Source organism: Pristiophorus japonicus, chromosome 14 (genome assembly GCF_044704955.1).
Source record: "Pristiophorus japonicus isolate sPriJap1 chromosome 14, sPriJap1.hap1, whole genome shotgun sequence".
Taxonomy (NCBI): domain Eukaryota; kingdom Metazoa; phylum Chordata; class Chondrichthyes; family Pristiophoridae; genus Pristiophorus; species Pristiophorus japonicus.
Window position 1 is genome coordinate 181,867,183 of NC_091990.1, and position 22,315 is coordinate 181,889,497.

General features: G+C 40.9%; 1 protein-coding gene across 1 annotated transcript in view; it reads right to left on the reverse strand.

The window, feature by feature from the left end:
• Positions 1-303: 303 nt before the first annotated feature.
• LOC139279559 (protein inscuteable homolog) overlaps positions 304-22,315 on the reverse strand; it is a 321,510-nt gene continuing 299,498 nt past the window's right edge. The window contains exons 8-11 of the mRNA XM_070898683.1: positions 19,094-19,160; positions 9,819-9,974; positions 9,064-9,140; positions 304-432 (exon numbers count right to left, since the gene is read on the reverse strand). Of these exons, the coding sequence (XP_070754784.1) occupies positions 304-432; positions 9,064-9,140; positions 9,819-9,974; positions 19,094-19,160 (429 nt within the window). The remainder of the gene's footprint in view (positions 433-9,063; positions 9,141-9,818; positions 9,975-19,093; positions 19,161-22,315) is intronic.

Sequence of the window (22,315 nt, forward strand, 5' to 3'; positions counted from 1 at the left end):
ACAAATTTTTTTAAGTTTCAAATAAGGAAGCTCTGTTGATGTCTTAGTGGAGAAATGGACAGTGTGATGTGGTATTGAGCCTTTGAATGAGGTTTGACTGTAAACACATTCTTAGAGAATGTTCAACAGTATGAAGCATTGCAGCATCTTCCCTTAATGTGTCTCTGCCTTTTTTTGTAAAATTTATAATAGTTTTTTCTTTATTTGTTTTATGAATGCAAGTATTAAAACCTGGCACTTTTCTTCAGCAGTAATGATTAAGTTCAGGTTTCCAAGCGTTCTTCAGATTTTTTCAAATACTTTTCAGACAAAACTTTCTTCCATATTTGAGCAGAGGAGGAAAGAATCTACAAGCCGAGGTTTGATTAACTGCTGGTAGTCCGAGTCTTGAAAGCTTTGTGGACAGGCAGCTGCCAGTCTTCGCAATGCTGCCTAGAATAAACAGAGAGCTATGGATCAGAAAAAATCATATTGGCATATCAATAGAATCAGTGAAGTACTAATGCATGTCAAGAACCTCTGAACTAAAGCAAGTGGAATTGGACAAGATATTAACCTACAATTATTTATTTATTATAAATTGATTTTTTTTTCTGAAAAGTCAGGCATTTGATGTTTGATATTACATTTATTTTACATTAATATTATTCCTTTTGATGGCCTATTTGTAGAACCACATTCTTACTATTTTAGCAATATCATAAATTGCCAAATCTATTTTCACATGTTTGGCCTATTCCTTTATTTCTCTTGCCATATATTTTTCTTCCTGTCTGATGGTTCCGATGAATATTAAAGATCCCATGACATGATTGTAGAGGAGCAGGAACTTTCCATGGTGTCCAGGGCAACATTCCTCCCCCAATCTTTTCCATTCATTAATTTGCTGGCTGTAGGGACTTGCCATGTACAAAGTGGCTGCTGCTTCAAAAGTAATCCACTGGTTTGCAGTCCTGAGGATGTGAAAGGCACTACATAAATTCAAGTTCCTTCTTTTTCGTATCCAATTTTCTCTTTTTTTTCCTGAACGTCACATGTTGCCAGCAGCTTTCCAGTTCCTCATCCAAGTAGTTATTTACATGTGAGTCTTCACAATGAGTGTCAGCAGGCTTTCTGGCACATGCATTTTCCAACATGCATCACTGATCAGGAATGGGAACCTCGAGTCATTTTTTCTTCCCAGTAGAACAGAGGCAGTAAACTTTTTCATATTGTAAAACATTCATCTCTTCAGCATTAGTATCTGGTCTCAAATTACTGGTGATTATTGTGTTACTACAATGTTAAATCTATCAGTCTCGGGCTTGAATATACTCAACGACTGTGAGTATCCACAGTCCTCTGGGGTAGAAAATTCCAAAGATTTACAATCTTTTGAGTGAAGAAATTGCTCATCTTAGTCCTAAATGGCCGATCTCTTAATTTGAGACTGGGAACCCTAGTTCTAGACTCCCCAGCCAGGGAAACATTCTCCCAGCATCTATCCGGTCAAGCCCTGTAAGAATTTTGTATGTTTCAATGAGATCACCTCTCATTCTTCTGAACTCTAGAAAATATAGGCCCAGTCTACTCAATCTCTTCTCATAGGACAATCCCCCCATCCCAGGAATCAGTCCATTAACCTTTGTTGCACTCCCTCTAAGGCAAGTATATCCTTCCTTAGGTAAGGAGACTTCGATTAAATTGCAAGCGTTTCAGGGAGTTGAGTTCTACCAGTCCAGATCAGTCTAGCGTCAGGGAAGTTCTCAAACTGAGGATAATTGCTGTTCCGGGGTCAGGATTTTCTTTGACAATGATTCCCCTGTGTGGACAGTTACATTGAGAAATGCAACGACATTGTGCATCCAATTACTGGGATCACCTGGTATCTGGGAACCAAGACTTGTGCATTAATTGCATAGAGCGTTTTCACATTGCCTTTTCACACCTGGGACAAGGTTCAATCCTGTCCATAATGATAAGTGAAATCTCATCTCTCCGGTGTGAGGGTCCTAGTGACCCACCTGAGGATTTTTGGATAGTTGTTGAATCAAGGGATATGTGGCTAGTGTGTGAAGGTGGAGTTGAGGTGAAAGATCAGCCATGATCTTATTGAATGGCTGAGCAGGCTCGAAGGGCTGAATGGCCTACTCCTATTTCTTATGTCCTTGTGAATGCCTACTAATGAGTAGAGAGTGAGTGAGTGCATGCTAATGCACATAGTGCATTGTGGGCTGGTTCGTGCTGCCCCTGGGCCCTCGCCCCTGTGCGCACTAGGTCTGTGCAGCAGAGCAGGTCTCCAATCGTCTTGGTTAATCCTTGCCACTGGACCAAGACCTCGCTCTGTCAAGCCCGTGTGGTGGCTGGTGTGCAATGGCCACCACATGTTAAAAAAAATTCATGCACAGGCATCTTCCACCCTTCAAGATTTAGTTCAGGATCCGGAATATTAGGTCCTTCATTGAAACACCTGTGAACTTTTTGACGTGGAAGCAAGTCATCCTCGATTCGAGGGGCTGCCTATGATGATAACAATGTTATCATCTATGATACAAGAAATGAAAAATCGTGCACATGCATCAGATTCCTATCTGAAAAACATGGCTTTTGAATAATGCTTTTATGTCAATAGTTTGTCGATCATTCCAAGTCAGCTTTTGAAATGGGAATTCCCCAGCTAATTCTTTTAACAATGAGCGTTCATAATTCAGGCCTCCATCCAGTAGGTCTGCTGTAGCAGCTCTTCTGTCCATCTCCCAGTAATTTTGCTTTTAGTACCAACATGTCTCCATCTCCTGAAAGCTCACTGTAAAATTTTCTTTTGAAGTTCCTGTAAGTTATCAAAGTTTTGGACACATTTTTGAACTCATTATGACTGATTTTTAATATAGAACTATAGAAGTTTAACACACAGAAGGAGGTCATTTGGCTCATCATCTCTGTGCTTGTTATTTACTGGAGCAAACCAAAACTAATCCCACTTCCCCCACACACTCCCATATCCCTGTATCTGCCTCTGTTTTTTATTTATCCAATTTCCCCTTAAAAGATACAATGATCTCTGCCTTAACTATTCTTGAGGCGAAGTATTCCATGCTCCAATAATCTGCTCAGCAAAGTAATTTTTCCTAATCTCTTGCCTCACTCTCGCAGTGACAATTTTAAATTAATGGTTTCTCATCACTGGCTCCCGAACCAGAAGAAATCATCTTTCCTTATTCACTCTATCCAAACTATTCCACATTTAAAAACCTCTATTAAATCACTCCTATCCTTTCCTGATCTGGTGGAAATTGCCCCAGTATCACAAGTCTCTCCTCACAACTATAATTTCCCAATTCTGGCCTCATCTTTTACTTTTTATACTCCAGTATTATATTATTACCTTTTATATTATTCGGTAGCCTTTCTTCATATTCCCTTTTCAGACTTTCTAATCTCTCGCCAGCTTTTAATTTTCATCATGATTTTATTTAGCATTGTTAGTCCTAATTTTATCAAATGTCCCTTTTTAAGTTTCATTTTATCTTCATTCTATTTATCTACAGAACTCTGTTCCTTGACACTCCCTTTTTACCGTGATTGAATATATTTATTTTGTACTTCATCCATCTCATAGAATCGTACACATTTATGGCACAGAAGGAGGCCATTTGACCCATCATGTCTGCGCTGGCCAAAAAAAGAGCTGCCCAGCCTAATCCCACTTTCCAGCTCTTGGTCCGTAGCCTTGTAGGTTACGACACTTCAATTGCATATCCAAGTACTTTTTAAATGCGATGAGGGGTTCAGTCTCTACCACTCTTTCAGGCAGTGAGTTCCAGACTCCCACCACCCTCTGGGTGAAAAAAGTTCTCAACTCCCCTCGAATCATTCTGCCCATTTATTTAAATCTGTGCTCCCTAGTTATTGACTTCTCTGCGAAGGGAAATAGATCCTTCCTATCCACTCTATCTCGGCACCTCAATCAAGTCTGCCCTCAGCCTCCTCTGTTCCAAAGAAAACATCCCCAGCCTATCCAATCTTTCTTCATAGCTAAAATTCTCCAGTCCAGGCAACATTCCCTTAAATCCCCTCTGTACCCTCTCCAGTGCATATTTGAAGATGTCCCCTGCTGATCTGTTGAATTATTTCTCTGCCCCATTTACTTTAGATCAGATAATTTCTTATCTCATTGAGCTTTGCCATTTCCAGTCTAGCACTCTTTGATTCTTTACTCTCCTTTTCTATTCTTACATTGAAATGTTTTGGTCGCTATTTCTCAGTTGTTCTCGTACTCTAACATCAGTTATTTGCCCCATTTCATCTTCCAGAATGAAATCAAGCAACACTTCTTCACTTGTTGTGATGAGAAACAGCAGCAACTTGCATTTATTTTGGGCTAGAATTTCCCCCGGCCAACGCACATTTTAAAGTGATTTATTCGCGTTAAAAGTGCTTTTTTCTTCTGAAACTGAATTGCACAAAATTTCCCAAACCTTAAGAATGGCGTTTTCAAATTATCGACAAAAAGCTGATCGCCAATGTGCAACGTGAAAAAAAAATCGCCAAAAAAGCCGCACCACTGAAGTTTGGCCATTCGGCGAACCCGTTTTTAGAAAGAAAAACACAGGAGAAAAGCACGCGGGCATTTCAGCCTCAGAAACATCGGTAAGTAGGAAGACCTGCAAAAAAGGTAGGTTAAAGTTTTTATTTTTTAATTCTTTGGCAGCCATTACTTAGTTAAGGGTCTTGTAAATGTTTTGTGATTAGTGATTTTTTGTTTTTTGCTTTTTTTTTCCGTGCTTTCTCCCCTCCCAGGGCCTGTATTTTTCGTGTTGATAGGCCTCGGGCTAAAGTTGGCGACATCACGGTTTTTAACGCCAATCATCGTGCAACGCCGTTTTTTAAGGACCGCCGTATCTTGTGGCCAAACTTACCCCTTAAAAAATTGCGGCATTTTTATTCTTATTTATTCACTATTTTGTTGTTATTTATCAATTAACAACAGGCTGGGGAATTTCTAGCCCATAGTGCCTTTAACGTAATGTTCCAAGGTGCTTCACAAGAACATTATCAAATAAAATATGAAACCAAGCCACATATTAGGACAGGTGACCGCTTGGTTCAAAAGATAGGCTTTAATGAGCCTCTTAAAGGAGGAGAGAGTTGTAGAGAGGCAGAGAGGTTTTGGAAGGGAATTCCAGAGCTTTGTGTCTAGGCAGCTGAAGGCATGGTTACCAATGGTGGAGCGATTAAAATTGCGGGTTACACAAGAGGCCAGAATTAGAGGAATACAGAGACCTTGAAGGTTTGTAGGGCTGCTGGAAGTTATAGAAATAGGGAAGGGCGAGGCCATAGAGAGATATGAAGAAATGGATGAGAATTTTAAAATTGAGGCATTGCCGGACTGGAAGCCAATGCAGATCAGCGAGCATGGGGTGATGGGTGAACGGGACTTGGTGCGAGTTAGGATACGCGCAGCAGAGTTTTGGATTAACTTAAGTTTATTTAGGATGAAAGGTGGGAGGCCAGCCAGAAGAGCATTGGAATAGTCAAGTCTAGAGGTAACAAAGGCATGGACAAAGGTTTCAGCAGCAGATGAGCTGAGGGAGGGGCAGAGTCAGGCAAGGTTACAGAAATGGAAGTTGACGGTCTTGGTGATGTTGGGGATGTGTGGTCGGAAGTGTATCTTGGGGTCAAATATGACACCATAGTTTCGAACAGTCTGGTTCAACCTCAGACAGTTGCTGGGGAGAGGGATGGAGTCGATGGCTCGGGTTTGTGGCAGGGACTGAAGACAATTACTTCGGTCTTTCCAATATTTAGTTGGAGGAAATTTCTGCTCATCCAGTACTGGATGTCGGACAAGCAGTGTGACAAATCAGAGAGATTGGAGGGGTTGAGAGAGGTGGTGCTGAAGTAGTGCTGGGTGTCATCAGTGTACGTGTGGAGCCCGACGTGTTTTTGGATAATATCGCTGAGGGCTAACATGTAGTTGAGAAATAGGAGGGGACCAAGGATAGATCCTTGAGGGACTCCAGAGGTAACAGTGCAGGAGTGGGAAGAGAAGCCATTGCTGGTGAGTCTCTGGCTACAATTAGACAGATAAAATGGAACCCAGGCAAAGGCAGTCCCACCCAGCTGGGCGATGGTGGAGAGGCATTGGAGAAGGATGGTGTGGCCAACTGTGCCAAAGGCTGCAGACAGTCAAGAAGGACAAGGAGGAATAGTTTACAATGGTCACTATCACATCGGATGTGATTTGTGACTTTGATAAGGTTTGATTCAGTACTGTGGCAGTGCGGTAACCTGATTCGAAAGATTCAAACATAGAGTTGCAGGAAAGATCGGCACAGATTTGGGAGGTGTAATGTATTTGCTTCATGGTTTCTTTGCTTAAGAATTCATAGCAACACATTGCTATTAAGAACTATTTGGTTTATTAACAAAGGTTTAACAATTACACTATACATTACCAGTTCATCCACTAGGCTCACAGCTGCATACCTCATTGTGGATGAGCTAAACCCAACTGACAGGGGTTTTATTGAGTTTTGTGAACATCATGTGATTGGTTAAGCCACTCACAATGCAACAGCTCTACAAACCTGTGAGCATACTCACAGGTGCATATATTAAAAGAGGTGACAACACGTTCAAGGGTTTTGGAGAGGAATGGAGGATGCAGGTGGGGCGGTAGTTTGCAAGGTCAGAGCATACTGATCGAGGAAGCAGTCCTGGATATGTTCTAAAACCACATGAATTACCTTTATTCCAACCAATCAATCTTGGGATAGTTAAAATCACTCAATAATATTGCCCTGTTGTTCTTACATTTCTCTCTACCGCTCTTCACACCTACCTGATTTTCACTGTAATGCATACTGAGCATCGTACAATTTCCCTTCCTATTTCTTAACTCTATCCATGTGGAATCTGTTGTAATACAACCATCAATTATTCTTTGTTTTGGTGTGTGTAGTTTTTTGATATCCCATATTCCTACAACAGTGTTTTTAATCCCTAACTATCTCAAAACCTCTTTTTCCCTTTTATCTCTGATAATATCTTATTATTTATTTCCCTCCACCACAAGGATGTTGGTGCAGTCTCATTTCAGGTAAAGGCCATCAATTTTGGATAGCTTTCCTTGTTTCAGAACTTGCTCTAACACCCCAACAAGGTGAACCCTCTCCCCACACCAGCTCTGCAGCCACACATTGACTATGCCAATCTTTCTTTGGCTTAATCTGTGGCACATGATAGAATCTAGAGATTACTGCCCTTAAAGTCTTGCTTTTCATTCTCGCTCTGCAAGACCTTATTATCTCAGATGCTGCAGAGTGTGGCGAACTGCTCGATTATAAAGAGACTCTGCTTCATACACACTGCAAATGTGCTTGTCCCTGGAAATACAGAGGATCCTTGATGACTGCACTTCACACACATTACACGAGTTCCCTGTGCAACCATTCCTCTCTATCTCTCTATCTAACTGCCGAACTTAAAAAATGTAATTGGCATGAGCCTGAACTCACCTTAATACTGAATTTCCTCTGAGGCTGAACTCCCACTGAGGCTAAACTATTGTGACTTTTATCACTCCAATAATCTCTATATTTGTCTCCTTCAACCTTCCTCCTTTCATTTATATCTGATCTCTAATCTCTGTTCTTCAAGTAATGTGGTCAATGCCATGAGGGAGTTACGAGTGTGCGTTAACATTTCAAGTAGAGAAGCTTTGCTGATGGATTACAGTTCAGGGAGATTAACCGATCTCAATTGGGGTGGTAGCCAGACTCAACTACAACTCGTCTCTACAATTCTGAGCTAGAGAAGAAAAAGGAATTAGTTAGGGCTTCTGCTCCAAATCACTATCCAATGACCTGCAATGAAGTGCATGCATCTTGAATAGCTTGTTGACGTATGCACTTGCCAACTGAATGCAGTTCCACAAGTAAACCAGCAAAAGGATAAGGTTAACAAAAGAATTTCAACATTGAACATCAAAAGTCACTCATCAGAAAAAAAAAGCTCACACAAAATGAAGCAGTAAAGACATACAGGGAAAGTTAGAACTGCATCAATTACAAATCGAGAGCAGAAACATTAGTACTGTGTAACTACTTCTACAGAGACACAAGATCATGAATAGTGCATCAAGTTTCTAACGGAGCTTATTTAAATGCCTTCAGCCTTAAAATCATTCCCTTTTCATCTTCCCCCAAATTCCCTCTGATTTCCAACAAAGGTACTTTCTCACCTCCCTTCCGGAGACTGTTTCCCAAATTCATCCAAGTTGTTCACTCAGCCCTCCCACCCCTCTCACTGAGGAGTTTATTTTCTTGCCCCCATCTTCACCCCACTAAGGGAGCACGCCAGAAGTCTGTTTCTTCTATTCCTCTCCTGACTTGACTCCCCTCCCCACCGAGGGTGATGTATCACTTCCCCCTTGTTGAGTGTATTTGGACCCACCTGCTGAGATTGGACATCGTTTCCTCCCCTCCCCCCTTAAATTTAAATGATTAGGAAATTAAACTTAAAATCAACTAATGTTTGGCCACCAATTATATACCGTGAAGAACAAATGATATTGATAGAGAATTCAAACAGGCTGCATTTAGACAGGCTGTGAGAATTCACAGACACCAAGTCAGAGATGCTACGTGAGTGGGAGCATGTTGCATTAAGTCATCAATCAACTTGACATTTTAGGACCTTGGCGAGCCAATTAAAAGGTTAAAAGACGATTAATTGAGCCAATAAGGTCAAAGAAGGCGAGTTCTTTTCTGTAAATTGATCCAGGTATAAGTACAGCCATTTTGACCATGTGGTCTCAGAAGGACAAAGACCTGGCTTAAAGCCAAGAGCTTCTTACCGCTGCCAAAAATAAAGTGACATTAAAACTACAATCGGAGTTCGTATTTCATTGGAAATTAAGAGATCTAACAATATTCCACCAGTGCTTTGAATGGACCAATAATTTCTCCATGAGAACAGATTTTGTAAATAAGGATTGGAATTTTATTGCTGATCGTTAATAGAAAAACTATGTAATGAATTATAAAAACAATTAAACATGTTACTAAAAATATCACTCACCAAGCATGCCACTAATACCGAATCACTATTATTCCTCTCAGAGGGGGATCGACAGAGCTCGATCAGACGGGGAATGCCTACATATCAGATTAATAGAAACAATAATTAATGTCATATTTCCAATTGCCATGTTTTCTATAAATCTGACACCTACGTTTTTGAGCAAGTTTGTAAACATAGTAAAATAATTTGTATATCTCTTATTTCCTATCTTTTACCCCTTCTATTTTCAAGACACTGACTCTTGCAGTGATACAGTTCCACGGGTGTTGGCAACTCTACAATACTTTGTCAAGTGGCCATTCTTCATGCCTGAGTCTAGACAGTGAATGTTGGCAGATTGTTCAATTGTGAAAGGCAACCAGCTGAGCCCTATCCTGGCCCAACTTTCTGACCACATACCTATACTTTCCAGCAAGGTTCATGCATTAGTGATCAGGAACTGGGACCCTGGCTGAGATATTCCACTAGCTCGTCAAGGGTACTTAGACCAACTGTAGTTGCCTGAATGAGATCAGCTAGTTCAGTGCAGGCCAATTTGACCCCGGTCTCCCTAGCTCAATACCACATTGAATAGTTAATTTACCTAATGAGCCATGGGAGAGTTGCTCTAGTTTTTCTTATCAATTGGATTTACAGAAACACCTGGTAAATTATGTCTATTACGTAAAACACTATCTAGTGAATTTCAGAATCAACATGGTACCAACACTTGGAACAAAATATATATTATGTTTCAATGCAGTTGTTCTTACAGTTAAGACTTGTGGCAATGTGAGTTATGTTCGGCTCTCTGCTTAGACGGGCTAGTGTAACTGCAGACTTTTGTAACACTCTTTCCAATGCTGCACCCTCTGCTGAAATCCCAGGTGGAGTTTTCTCATGGAGAAACTCCAGCAAAAGCTCCACACCTTCAAAAAAGTACAAACCAAAAAAATCAGACATTTTTAAAACTATTATAAAAGAATACTGTTGTAGTTTTGTTCATCATTTTCGTTTAACTTGGCCAAACTTTGGTCTACTTTTCATCAGAACTTAAGTAATCCTGCTTTACATGCCTCATGGCCAATATCGACACCTCATGCAGTGGTAAGTACTATTAGAATCATCATCATTCTGATGAGCTGTTAAAACTGAGGTCCCTTCTACCTAACATGACAGATACTATGAAGAAGGGACAGTTACCCCAGTGCCCAGCTATCTGTGACACAGCTAAAGCCAGTTGATCTGGATGACTAGTAACAAGCAGGTCAGGGCCTCCACGGGAGAAACCACCAGCGGCAGGTCGGGGCCATTAAAGGAGCGGCGAGCAGTGGCCCTGGGCAGTGTGGAGGCATACCGCTACAAGGTACAGCGTGCGCTGGTGCAGGAGGGCAACGGCAGCGAAGAGTGATGTCAACAAGGTCCAGGTCGGTGATTGGAGCGTGGGCAGGGACAGCAGGAGCGGCGAGGTCGGGGCGAAGGAGCGACGAGAGACTGTGGAGGGATGTGATCGGGGCCCAGGGAAGGCGTAAGTTCGGGGCCAGTGGCCCAGGGGCAGCACGGGCCAGCCCACACTGCGATATGTGTACACACTAGGTCCGTGCAGAAGAGCTGGTCTCCAGTCATCTTGCCACTGGACAAAGACCTCGCTCTGTCAAGCCCGTGTGGTGGTTGGTGTGCAACGGTCACCACAGGTTAAAAAAATCCACGCACAGGCATCTTCCACCCTTCAGGATGTAGTTCGGGTCCTTCATTGAAACACCGGTGAACTCATCATTTTTTTTGGCGTGGAAGCAAGTCATCCTCATTTCGAGGGACTGCCTATGATGAACAAGCATTCAAACTGACCATTAGTATTGGCGAGGCATAAGTTACTGGTAACAAATTACCATGACTCAGAAATTGCATTCAGGACAGAAAGATCGAAAGGTAAGATTCCGTGATCATCCAGTCTCTTTTACCATATTCTAGAAGCATATTCTACTTTTTTTTAAATCAACCTCTATAAGAAATATGAGGTAGAAATTAAGATAGAAGGATTTGCATTAATATAGTGCCTTTCATGGCCTCGGGATGTTCTAAAGTGGTCCCACAGCCAATGAAGTACTTCTGAAGTATAGTCACTGTTGTTATGTAGGAAAGTAATAGTTAGGCAGGTATACAACATATTAAGGAAGAAATTAGGACAGGTTTTAAATGTGTTAGAAAGCCAGCTACAACACAAATGGGTTGAAATCATGCTGTGTGATACTCGTAAAAAAATCCATCAAATATGTTTGTATGGTATTCCTCTGTCCACTATTTTAGCAAAGACATTAACCTTTTCAAATGAACAGGTTAATACCTTCATTGAAATAGTTAATTGGCAATATTGTACAAGGCAATTTTGACCCAATGTCTTATTTCATGTCCATATTCCTGGGAGTCGTCCCTCTCCTCTATCTGATGAAGTACAGACGGCAAGAAATCAAAAAGCACCCAGAGCCCTTTGCAGCTTGCCTGAGGCACAACTAGATAGTTATAATGTTCACAGATGTAGACAGATCTGGTTTGTGGTAAAAAGAGAATCTTGCAAATAAGCTTTGGAGAGCATATTGTATAGTTACTGAAATAGAACAGAAGTAAAATTTTGATCAATAGAAAATATAAAAGAAGGAATTGAGGAGCTGAGCAAAGAAAAGATAAAGCAATTAAAAACAGGACATGCTGGAAATGTGTCCATCAGCATCCCAAAAGAGAAATAAACAGGTTAATGTTTCAAGTACAGACCCTTCATTCGAAATTAGGACAGGTTTTTAAATGTAAGATAAATGAGACAAAGCATAGGGAGGAAATTATCCTGTAGGTAGGAGGGTAGGAGGAGTAGAGGAAATAAACAGGGAGAGCAGTTGAGCACCAAAGCTGAGATGCCAAAAAATGACTGTAGCTCAAAAACAGGTCTTGGCACTGAAGGAATGAGACCAAGAATGACTGAAAACAACATCAGTGTTGAATGGTAGTACTATGAAAATTATTCCCAGAGGACAGGTGAGGTGGTTGATATTCAGAATGAAATGCATAATCGTCAGTGTTCAACCTAACTGCTGAAGGAAAGAAATTATTCGTGATAGCTCTCTGGTCCTGAAATCAAGGCTGCCCTTGGAATAGAATAAATATTTTGAATGATTGGTGGCCACAGATAAAGATACATTTTAGTTTAATCTCAAGCTCAGAAGAAGGAAGGTTTATAGATAGTTTAGATGGATCACCTTTAAGCAAAGGATAGTGAATATGTTGGTCATGTTGTTTAAGGAGGCAGCAGGGTCAGATAATGTGGAAACATTTAAGGGAGAATTGATAAATACTTGAAGTGATTAAGCGACATTCGTTTTTGGGATTGGCCAGATGGACTGCGGAAATTTTTTCAATCTTGTACTTTCCTATGTTCCCACGGATCCTGCTAATTATAAAAGGACGCATTGATTCGAGTGAAACCAAGGCCCTTTTACAAGCAGCTATGGAACCGAGGGGGTGTCCAAACATTGAAAGGAGCCAATAACAATACTGGAGGTCTCTTTGGATTAGAAGAGGTGTCAAGTGTCAAGGGCCAGTTCTTTCATCTCTGATGCCATTTCCTTGTCAAGAAAATGTTTTGCCACAACAATTCTATTTTATTTATTTTTAGGGAAAATGGGAGAGCTGAGCACAAAGAAGAACTGAAACACAAATAACAGAAATTCAAAGAGGCACTTCCAAACTCACAGTGATTGCAAGAGAAGAAGAACTGATTGTAACAACCACCCAGAAAATGTAATGGAACAACAGTGGCTTTATGTGGAAAGGTCAGGCAAAACAAATTCATTGCACATAAAAAATGACGAGATGTCATGCATGCAAGTGAAACCGAGTGTGTTCTGAGTCAAAACCTAATTTGACAGAGAACAGACACTTTTGCCTAATAACATGTCTTGACAGGCATAATCTAATTCACCCCATTTTATATATTTAAAACAATTATTAGTCTAAAATGGGAACTTTAGCAGGCAACAGTTGCATTTATTTTATATATGAATTTTACAATTTTCTTTTCCAAAAATAAATGGATCAGGTTCATATGAACTTCCTCTATTTTAAATACTTTTGATCGGAAACAATTACATAATGGAATTTTTCATTCACTGCTGTTACTTCATTAACATTTGAATCAAATTCATGAGCTTACTAACATATTGGTACCAATAAAGCTTGTTCGCTCTCCTCTGCTCTGCTGATGCTTATTGGCTCTCTGCCACCACCATTAGGTTATTGCTGTTCCTACCTCAGTGAATACATTTGGATAACAGTTTCTCTTCTCATAATGCAATTTGTTGCCATTCATGCAAACAACAGGTAGCAAATGTGACTGTTAAAATATCATATGATTTACAATCATTTTCAGTAAGAATTCTGGGCACATGCATTACATTGCACCAGTGCAAACATCTTCTGTGAAGAATAAAGTTCTAGTTACATTAGGATTATTGGAAAGGATGTTTATGATTGAATGCAAACCATTATCATTAATGTGATGTGCTAAAATAATAGATCCGGACCTGATGCTATAAAAGTTTTGATAGTTCAACATTGTTCTATCTGGCTGAAAAAAATACTTAAACCAGCAAGATCTAACCACAAGTCTGATTGGAACATCTGGCCTTTTATTACCCAGGGAAGATTTATGTATTTCTTCAAGGAACTTATGCCCCTGTTATACCAACTAGTGCAGTGTCAGAGTGTAGCAGAGTGTAGAGGGTGCCCAATTATACAAGTCACCGACATCGCTGTGGAAGGAGGACAATGTCAGAGCTTTCCACATCTGTACTCAAGTGCCTGGAATGTAATTTAGAAGTTCACTGTACTCATGTTTTTACTTTCTGATCAATCCTGATGGATGATCAGTTCTCCTCAATCACTGATATATAAAACAGTGGTGCAGCAGGCTGAAACAGTTTAACGGGGAGAGAGGAAAGACAAAAACAAAAATAGAAAATGCTAAAATAAACGGCGTGCCCATCCACATCTGTAAAGAGAAAAGACAGGTTAACATTTCAGGTGTAACTCTTTCTCAGAACTAAACCTGAAAGATAAGTGAGGATTTTAGTAGGAAAAAAAGAGAAGGGAGAAGAAACATTATATAAAAGACAGAGGCCCTGAAATTCCGATGTCCCAGGTCCGTACGGAGTTCCTACGGACCCGGGAAGGCATTGGAAAAACCGGGTTTCAGCGCGCAATGCACATGCGCTGAAAACCGGCTTTTCCGATCTGTTAAGTTTCTGGCTTGACAGATCATCCATATCACGGGAGCGAGCACATTTGCAGGGCAAGATTTCCGATATTTACCAATATCTTGCCCTGCAAATGTCCTTTAAAATCTTGCGCCTGAAAAAGCACACGTATAGCCTACTTTTACAGATGCAAGTGTTTACAAATACACAGAAACATTTAAAAATAAAGTTATAAGAACACATTTTATTTTTAAAAACCCTCCCCACTATGGTAAGTTTATTTTAAGGCTTAATTAAAAAAACTTTTTAAAAAGTCGGGAAAATATTTTTTTTTATAAGAACTTTAATTTAAATGAATGTTAAATATGTAGTTTATTTTCTATTTTTTATTGTGTTTTGGGTGTTTTGGGGGGGGGGTGGGGGGGTTCTCATTCATAGTAATAGGAGTTCCGGACTTAAGGAATGCCTATTACTATGAATGAGAATCTATACTTCACCTAATTGGCTGCTGTCTCCAGATCCCGGCCTGCGCACATCCCCACATGCACGCGCTGCGATGCACAGTCACGGGAGGCCTCAGGCTCAGAAGTTCCAACGGGCGCAGCAGTAACAGGTAAGTGCGCATCTTTTTTCTCTTTTTCTGTCGTTTGCCCACGGGAAGAGCTCGAACGGAATTTCAGGACCAGAATTTGTGTCAGGTGTAGTTAAGCTGCAGCTCCTCCAAGCAAGAACTTAATCTTCTGGAATTTTTTGAGGATGTTTCCAATAAAGTGGACAAAGGAGTACCAGTTGATGTGGTATATTTGGACTTTCAGAAGGCTTTCGACAAGGTCCCACACAAGAGATTAATGTGCAAAGTTAAAGCACATGGGATTGGGGGTAGTGTACTGACATGGATTGAGAACTGGTTGTCAGACAGGAAGCAAAGAGTAGGAGTAAATGGGTACTTTTCAGAATGGCAGGCAGTGACTAATGGGGTATCGCAAGGTTCTGTGCTGGGGCCCCAGCTGTTTACACTGTACATTAATGATTTAGACGAGGGGATTAAATGTAGTATCTCCAAATTTGCGGATGACACTAAGTTGGGTGGCAGTGTGAGCTGCGAGGAGGATGCTATGAGGCTACAGAGTGACTTGGATAGGTTAGGTGAGTGGGCAAATGCGTGGCAGATGAAGTATAATGTGGATAAATGTGAGGTTATCCACTTTGGTGGTAAAAACAGAGAGACAGACTATTATCTGAATGGTGACAGATTAGGAAAAGGGGAGGTGCAAAGAGACCTGGGTGTCATGGTACATCAGTCATTGAAGGTTGGCATGCAGGTACAGCAGGCGGTTAAGAAAGCAAATGGCATGTTGGCCTTCATAGCGAGGGGATTTGAGTACAGGGGCAGGGAGGTGTTGCTACAGTTGTACAGGGCCTTGGTGAGGCCACACCTGGAGTATTGTGTACAGTTTTGGTCTCCTAACTTGAGGAAGGACATTCTTGCTATTGAGGGAGTGCAGCGAAGATTCACCAGACAGATTCCCGGGATGGTGGGACTGACCTATCAAGAAAGACTGGATCAACTGGGCTTGTATTCACTGGAGTTCAGAAGAGTGAGAGGGGACCTCATAGAAACGTTTAAAATTCTGACGGGTTTGGACAGGTTGGATGCAGGAAGAATGTTCCCAATGTTGGGGAAGTCCAGAACCAGGGGTCACAGTCTAAGGATAAGGGGTAAGCCATTTAGGACCGAGATAAGGAGAAACTTCTTCACCCAGAGAGTGGTGAACCTGTGGAATTCTCTACCACAGAAAGTAGTTGAGGCCAATTCACTAAATATATTCAAAAGGGAGTTAGATGAAGTCCTTACTACTCGGGGGATCAAGGGGTATGGCGAGAAAGCAGGAAGGGGGTACTGAAGTTTCATGTTCAGCCATGAACTCATTGAATGGCGGTGCAGGCTAGAAGGGCTGAATGGCCTGCTCCTGCACCTATTTTCTATGTTTCTATGTTTCTATGTTACTCGGGACCATATATTTGAAACACAGAAAGAACAAAAGAAAGATGTTCACAGAAGCAGTATCAATATAAACAATCAAGAAAGCTGGCAATGAAAAGAAAATGTTTGGAGGTTAGAGAAACTATCAGATAACGTGCTTTTTCTCACAGCTTGTCCAGGAAGGTGAGATATAATCATGCTGCATATAACGAGAACATAAGTGGACACAACACTGACTTCTGGAGTATATAGTTTCGAACCCTACTCCAATTCAGTAACAATGAATAACTCAGCTATGGTAGCAATACTCTTAGTCTTGAATAGACTTGAGCTTTACAGAAAGTTGTGTTGTTGAGAGAGATGAGGTGTAGCAGCTTCCAGAAAGGTGTAAGTGGGCCTCACATTTGGTCCAAAGAGAGAACATTTAAAAAATAAATAATTGTTGGCTGTTTTATGCAGCAGGGGAGCTGCATACCGTCCACCATCCCACCCGATGGTAGGCAGGTACCAAATTCTCAGGCAGCTGGGTATCAGAGATATGGCCAGAATGGAACGGGCACCCACTGATCCCATGTGAATAAGGTGTCTTACCATTGGCCCCTAAAAACTCTGCTGGATCAGTGCTGATGGAGCTGCCATAATTCTGGCTCGTAAATTTGCAGGATTAAGACTTTCATTGTCACACTAAAGGTTATAGAGAAGATCCAGATGTAGTCATGTAGCCATTGTACTGCAACAGAATACAGAGGATGTGCAATCTGAACAAAGTTGGTTGGTGCCGAATGGTGCTAAGACAGATAGGTATTGAGTGGAGGAGGTTATTGATATGAAATAAGAACAAGAAAAGAGTCTTGGCAAATCCCTAATGAAAAGACCAATTATGAAGAGAACGGGATAGCCATGACCATAAGTTTGGTGAAATGCCATATAATGGTAATATTTACAAGTGCATAACGCCACAACCTGTCAAAGATATTGCAGGTGTTGAAGGCAATGATAGGTCAATCACCAAAATGTTTAAGATCAGAGGTCCAGACAGGAAACAAAGGATTGGGGTTTAGGGCATAAGTTTCCCCAGGAGTTGCTCCATTTTTTTTGGAGCAACTAGATTTTTTTGGAGTAACATAAAAATCACAATTATCCCCATTTAAGTTGCTCCAGTGTAAGTGAGTTAGTTAGGTTTTTTTTTAAGTTCAGTTTTTTTTTCAAAAGGGGGCGTTACCAGCCACTTACACCTGTTTTGGCCATTAAAGCAAGTTTAGCCAGCTAAAACTTACTCCAAACTAACTTAGACCAGCGTAAGTGTACGTTCTGAAAAACCCTGCGATGAATTAAGAAATCAGCGTAGGCAGCCAGAGATCAGGGGGGGAAGGGGACCTTGCAAAGCACTAAACACCTTCACAACAACATTAAAGAAGCATAAATACATTTAAAGCACCAAGCACTAAACAAAGCACAAAAAGTAATAAGCAATTAATTAACAAATAAAAAATAGAAGGAACCCTGCACGTAAAGCATCAAGACCAAAGTAATATGTAATCAATCAATCAAAAAATAACATAAAAAATAGAAGGAACCCTGCACCTAAAGCACCAAGACCAAAGTAATAACAATCAATCAATCAAAAAACAACACATAAAAAATAGAAGTCCTACCTTAGGGAATGCAGCGGGCTGCCGATGAGGGAGCCCATTCGAACAGGGCTAGGGACGGCATGCTTCGGGCCCCTCCCACACAGCCTGCAGAGCGTACTCACAGATTCAGGCTGCCAGGAGCAACTGCACATGCGCGCAGACTCTAGCGCGCATGTGCAGAGGTCCCGGCGCTGAGGCTCCACCCCCAATCCACTGGCCACGCTACACCACCACCGAGGGGAGGCTGGGGAGCGGCCAGAATTGTGAGGAAGATTTTCGTCGCGCTTGGAGGCGGACAAAAGCAACGTACCTTGGGTGAGTGTGCCAGAAAAAGGGGTTGGGGAAATTTGGGCCCATTGATTGTTACTTGAATTGGAGTAGGGTTAGGAGTCAATGTTGAGTCCACTTATGTTCTCACTATATATAAATAATTTGCACTTGGGTAGAGATGGTATGATATTGATATTTGTAGATGGCATAAAAATAAGGGATGGAATTGGTTACTTTCCTCAATAGGCATTTTTGATAGATCGGCCCTTCCTAAGTGCCTTCTCATCTTTGTGCTGTGAACTATTAGGAACAAATGCGTTAATGTGTTTGCATGAAATTGCTTTATCCACTTTAGGTAAAATAGCAGATGAAAGAATCTCATAGTAACACATTAATTACTGACATCATAGAGCCTGAGTTAAACCTTTATATTTCTCAATAACTCTTCTCCCAGAACACATCTGGGGTTAAATCAGTCAGTAGTGCCAAATGGGATGATAACAAATCAGCAGTCCGTTTTACACTGTGCCTGATTTCCTTTTCCTTTGACATGCACTACTGGCATTGACCAACTTCACACCCATCTAATTGTCTTCTGAACCCATTCATACTGTTTGTTTTCAAGGACTTCACAGGTAATTTATTCTTCAAATCTACTGTGCTTTGGATGAAAATGTTCTGCCTGACTTCCATTCTTATCCTGATTGTCAACTAATAATTTATTTAGAAGGATAATCCATATTACTCATGACTTATTACTGTATCTAGATTCTCACAGTTAAATTACTTAATGTATCATTCTGGTAAGCCTTATGAATTGCCCATAAAATCCAATGTATAAATGTATTGATGAACCTATAAATTATAAGTTCCCTTCTGTCACACATTGAAACAGAAAAAGCTAAGCAAATATTTACCATTTTCCTGTATCATCTCAGAAGCACATTGGTCTAATACAGCCATATTTGCCAGTATTGTCACCACCTGTATTGGATACAGTACATAAACAAACATCACATTGTGTGTTACTTAACAAGATTTGTACAGTAATACCTGAAATAGTTTTAACATTCTCAGGTTGCAATTTTCCCTCCTATTTTCCTCTCCTCTTGTCCTAAAGATGATGCTTCCTGGTGTCCTGGCCAATATTCATCCCTCAACCAACATTGCAAAAATAGATTATTAGGTTGTGTTTATGGGACCTTGCTGTGCGCAAAGTAGCTGCTGTGCTTCCCTCTATTACAACAGTCAATACATTTCAAAAGAGTTAATTGACTGGGAAAAGCATTGGGGTATACTAACATAATGAAAGGCGCTATATAAATCCAAGTTATTTCTTTCATATACAAATGAATCCAAGTGCAAACGTTTAAATGTGTATAGCTACTCTGCGTGTTAGAAAGGCTTGTGGTGCACACCACTGTAAATGGAAGTGTTGAGTGCAGTTTATTTCATTGGCTTTTTTCCAACAAAATATCCATGTAATTAATACGGTTACAACCTTTCAGTTTCAGTTAGATTAAATTGCTAATGGAGAAATGTTATGTTGTGTGAGCATTTCCCTTTAAATGTTACAGACCAAACGTAGAATAGCTGCTTTTACAAAGCTGAAAATAATTTGCGGTGAGGAAGGGGATGAATTTCTGCGGGTGTTCTCTCGCTCGTCCATCGTAACTTCAGTGGAAGAACAACTGAAGCCCCAGATAAACGGCAGAAATTCACCCCTTAGATCTTACCACATCGTTACAAAAGAGATTAGAGTTCCAATTTGTAATTATTTGTATAAATAATCTCTCTCCCTATTGCAAAACAAAACCTGTTGAATAACCTTTTAAACTATAGCACTTATGTTCATCATAGAGAACAGAGAGTTTGAATGTGACTAAAATAAGACAGATTACAAATGATTCCTGATTGCCTAAAGGCACCGTTTAGTGTACCAATGAAACTCTACAGACCAGAAGATTTCAATTTCAACATCTGATAGATGTTGATTTCGCTGATCTCACCCAGGGCAGCAGTTGCGGTGTTGAAAATGGTCCTAATTCTGAGCAAGGAAGGGAAAAGTCAGAAGGGCTCCCACTTTGGATCAATATCTAGCGACCCATGCTGGGAAACATGCAAATATTGAATGAGAAAAGGATCAAGCTTTGCATGTGATGCCAGCCTACAGTCAAGTCGTGGCCTGAAATCCTGAATAAATTATCATGTAGTCCACTCAGTTTGTTTCCAGGAAGGGGGAGGATCCCCAAAACTGGCAGCAGTGAAGCAATTTTCTTCCCTTTTAACAATGACAGGTGCCTGCCATTGCCACGTAAATAGGGGACCTCCACTGTTCTTGTGAACTTTAACGTGGGTCATACGCAGAGGTCACAGGATCACTGACCCAAGCATTTTCAGAGTACCGCTATCTAAACTCACACAGAAAAAGTGGGTACTTGCATGAAGTACCCAAGTGAAGCTGGGGCTATTGAAAACAAAGTCCAGTAAGAGGTTGTGTCTACAGGGGAGACGGAAAAAATATTGTGTAATACTCAGCGTAAAAGATAAAAAGATTGGACTATATCGATTTTTGAAGGATCTGATCACTTTATTTGTTTCTATTCTGATGCTGACTAAAGCCATCACATTGGGCCCAAGTTTCCGATATCCGCTAGAACAGCGCACCTCCGAGAGGCCCGCCTATTTTGTGGAATGAAAAGCGTGCCAACAACTTACCTCGCGATTCTCCGAGTGCAGCAGGCCTGTTCAGCAATCAGTGCGACGCAGCACAACAACGGGGGGGTGGGGGGGCGGAGCTACAGCCCTGGGCCAAAAAGATCACTGGCAGTTGCGCGCGTGCGCAGTGGAGTGGAGTCTGCGCGCGTGCACAGTAGCTCCTGGCCCCCAGAATCTGCGTGTGCGTGTGCTGCTGGCTGTGTGGGAGTGGCCCGAAGCATGCAGCCCCTAGCCCTGGCCGAATGGGCTCCTCCAGAGTGCCGATTTCCAGCCGGCAGCATGCAGCCCCTATCCCTGGCCAAGCTCCCGGTGCTCCCGAATGAGTAGGTGAGGTAGGAATATTTTATTTTTTATTTATTGATTTATTGAATGATTTTTTATTTATTGATTTATTTATCATTAAATATTGATGATGGTTCTTTATTTTTAAAAGTGAAGTGTTTAATGCTTTGGAAAATCCCCTAACTTCCCTCTAACTTCCCCTTCCCCTCCATCTCTGGCTACCTGCGCCTAATTCCCAAGTGTACGCAAGGTTTTTCTGAGCGTACAAAAGTCGACACTTACTCTGTTCTAAGTTAGTTTGGAGTAACTTTTCGCTGCCTAAACTTGCAAAACAGGCGTAAGTGGCTGGTAATGCCCCCTTTTGAAAAAAAACTGAACTAAAACGAAACTAAACTAACTCACTAGAACTGGTGCAAACTAACTGCCGAGAATTGCGATTTCTAAGATACTCCAAACTAAACTAGTTGCTCCAAAAAAATAGGAGCAACTCCACCCAAAACTTGGGCCCAAACTATCAATGTAGATATCTATATTAGTAAATACTTGAATCAAAATACCCCTAGGTAGACAGTGCAAAATATTGGCACTGAAATTCCGACGTTCCCAGGTCCGTACGAAGTTTCTACGGACCCGGGAAGGCATCAGAAAAGACGGTTTTCGGCGCACAATGCACATGCGCTGAAAACCAGCTTTTCCGATCTGTCAAGTTTCTGGCTTGACAGATCATCCACAGATCGGGAGCGAGGACATTTGTAAGTGTACATTTCCGATATTTACGCATACAAATGTCCTCAAAAATCTTGCGCCTGAACAAACAGGCGCATATCCTACTTTTACAGGTGCAAGTGTTTTAAAAAAACACAAAACATATAAAAATAAAGTTATGAAAACATATTTTATCATTAAAAACCCTCCCCACAATGGTAAGTTTATTTCAAAAAACTTTTTTTAAAAATTGGGAAAATATATATTTTTTTAAGACATTGATAACTTTAATTTAAATGAATGTAGTGTATATTTTCTATTTTTTTATTAGTGTTTTGGATGTTTGGGGCTGTTTCTCAAATCAATGGAATAGGAGTTTAGGATCTTACGGAACTCCTATTACTATGTTACTTTACCTGATTGGCTGCCCAGAG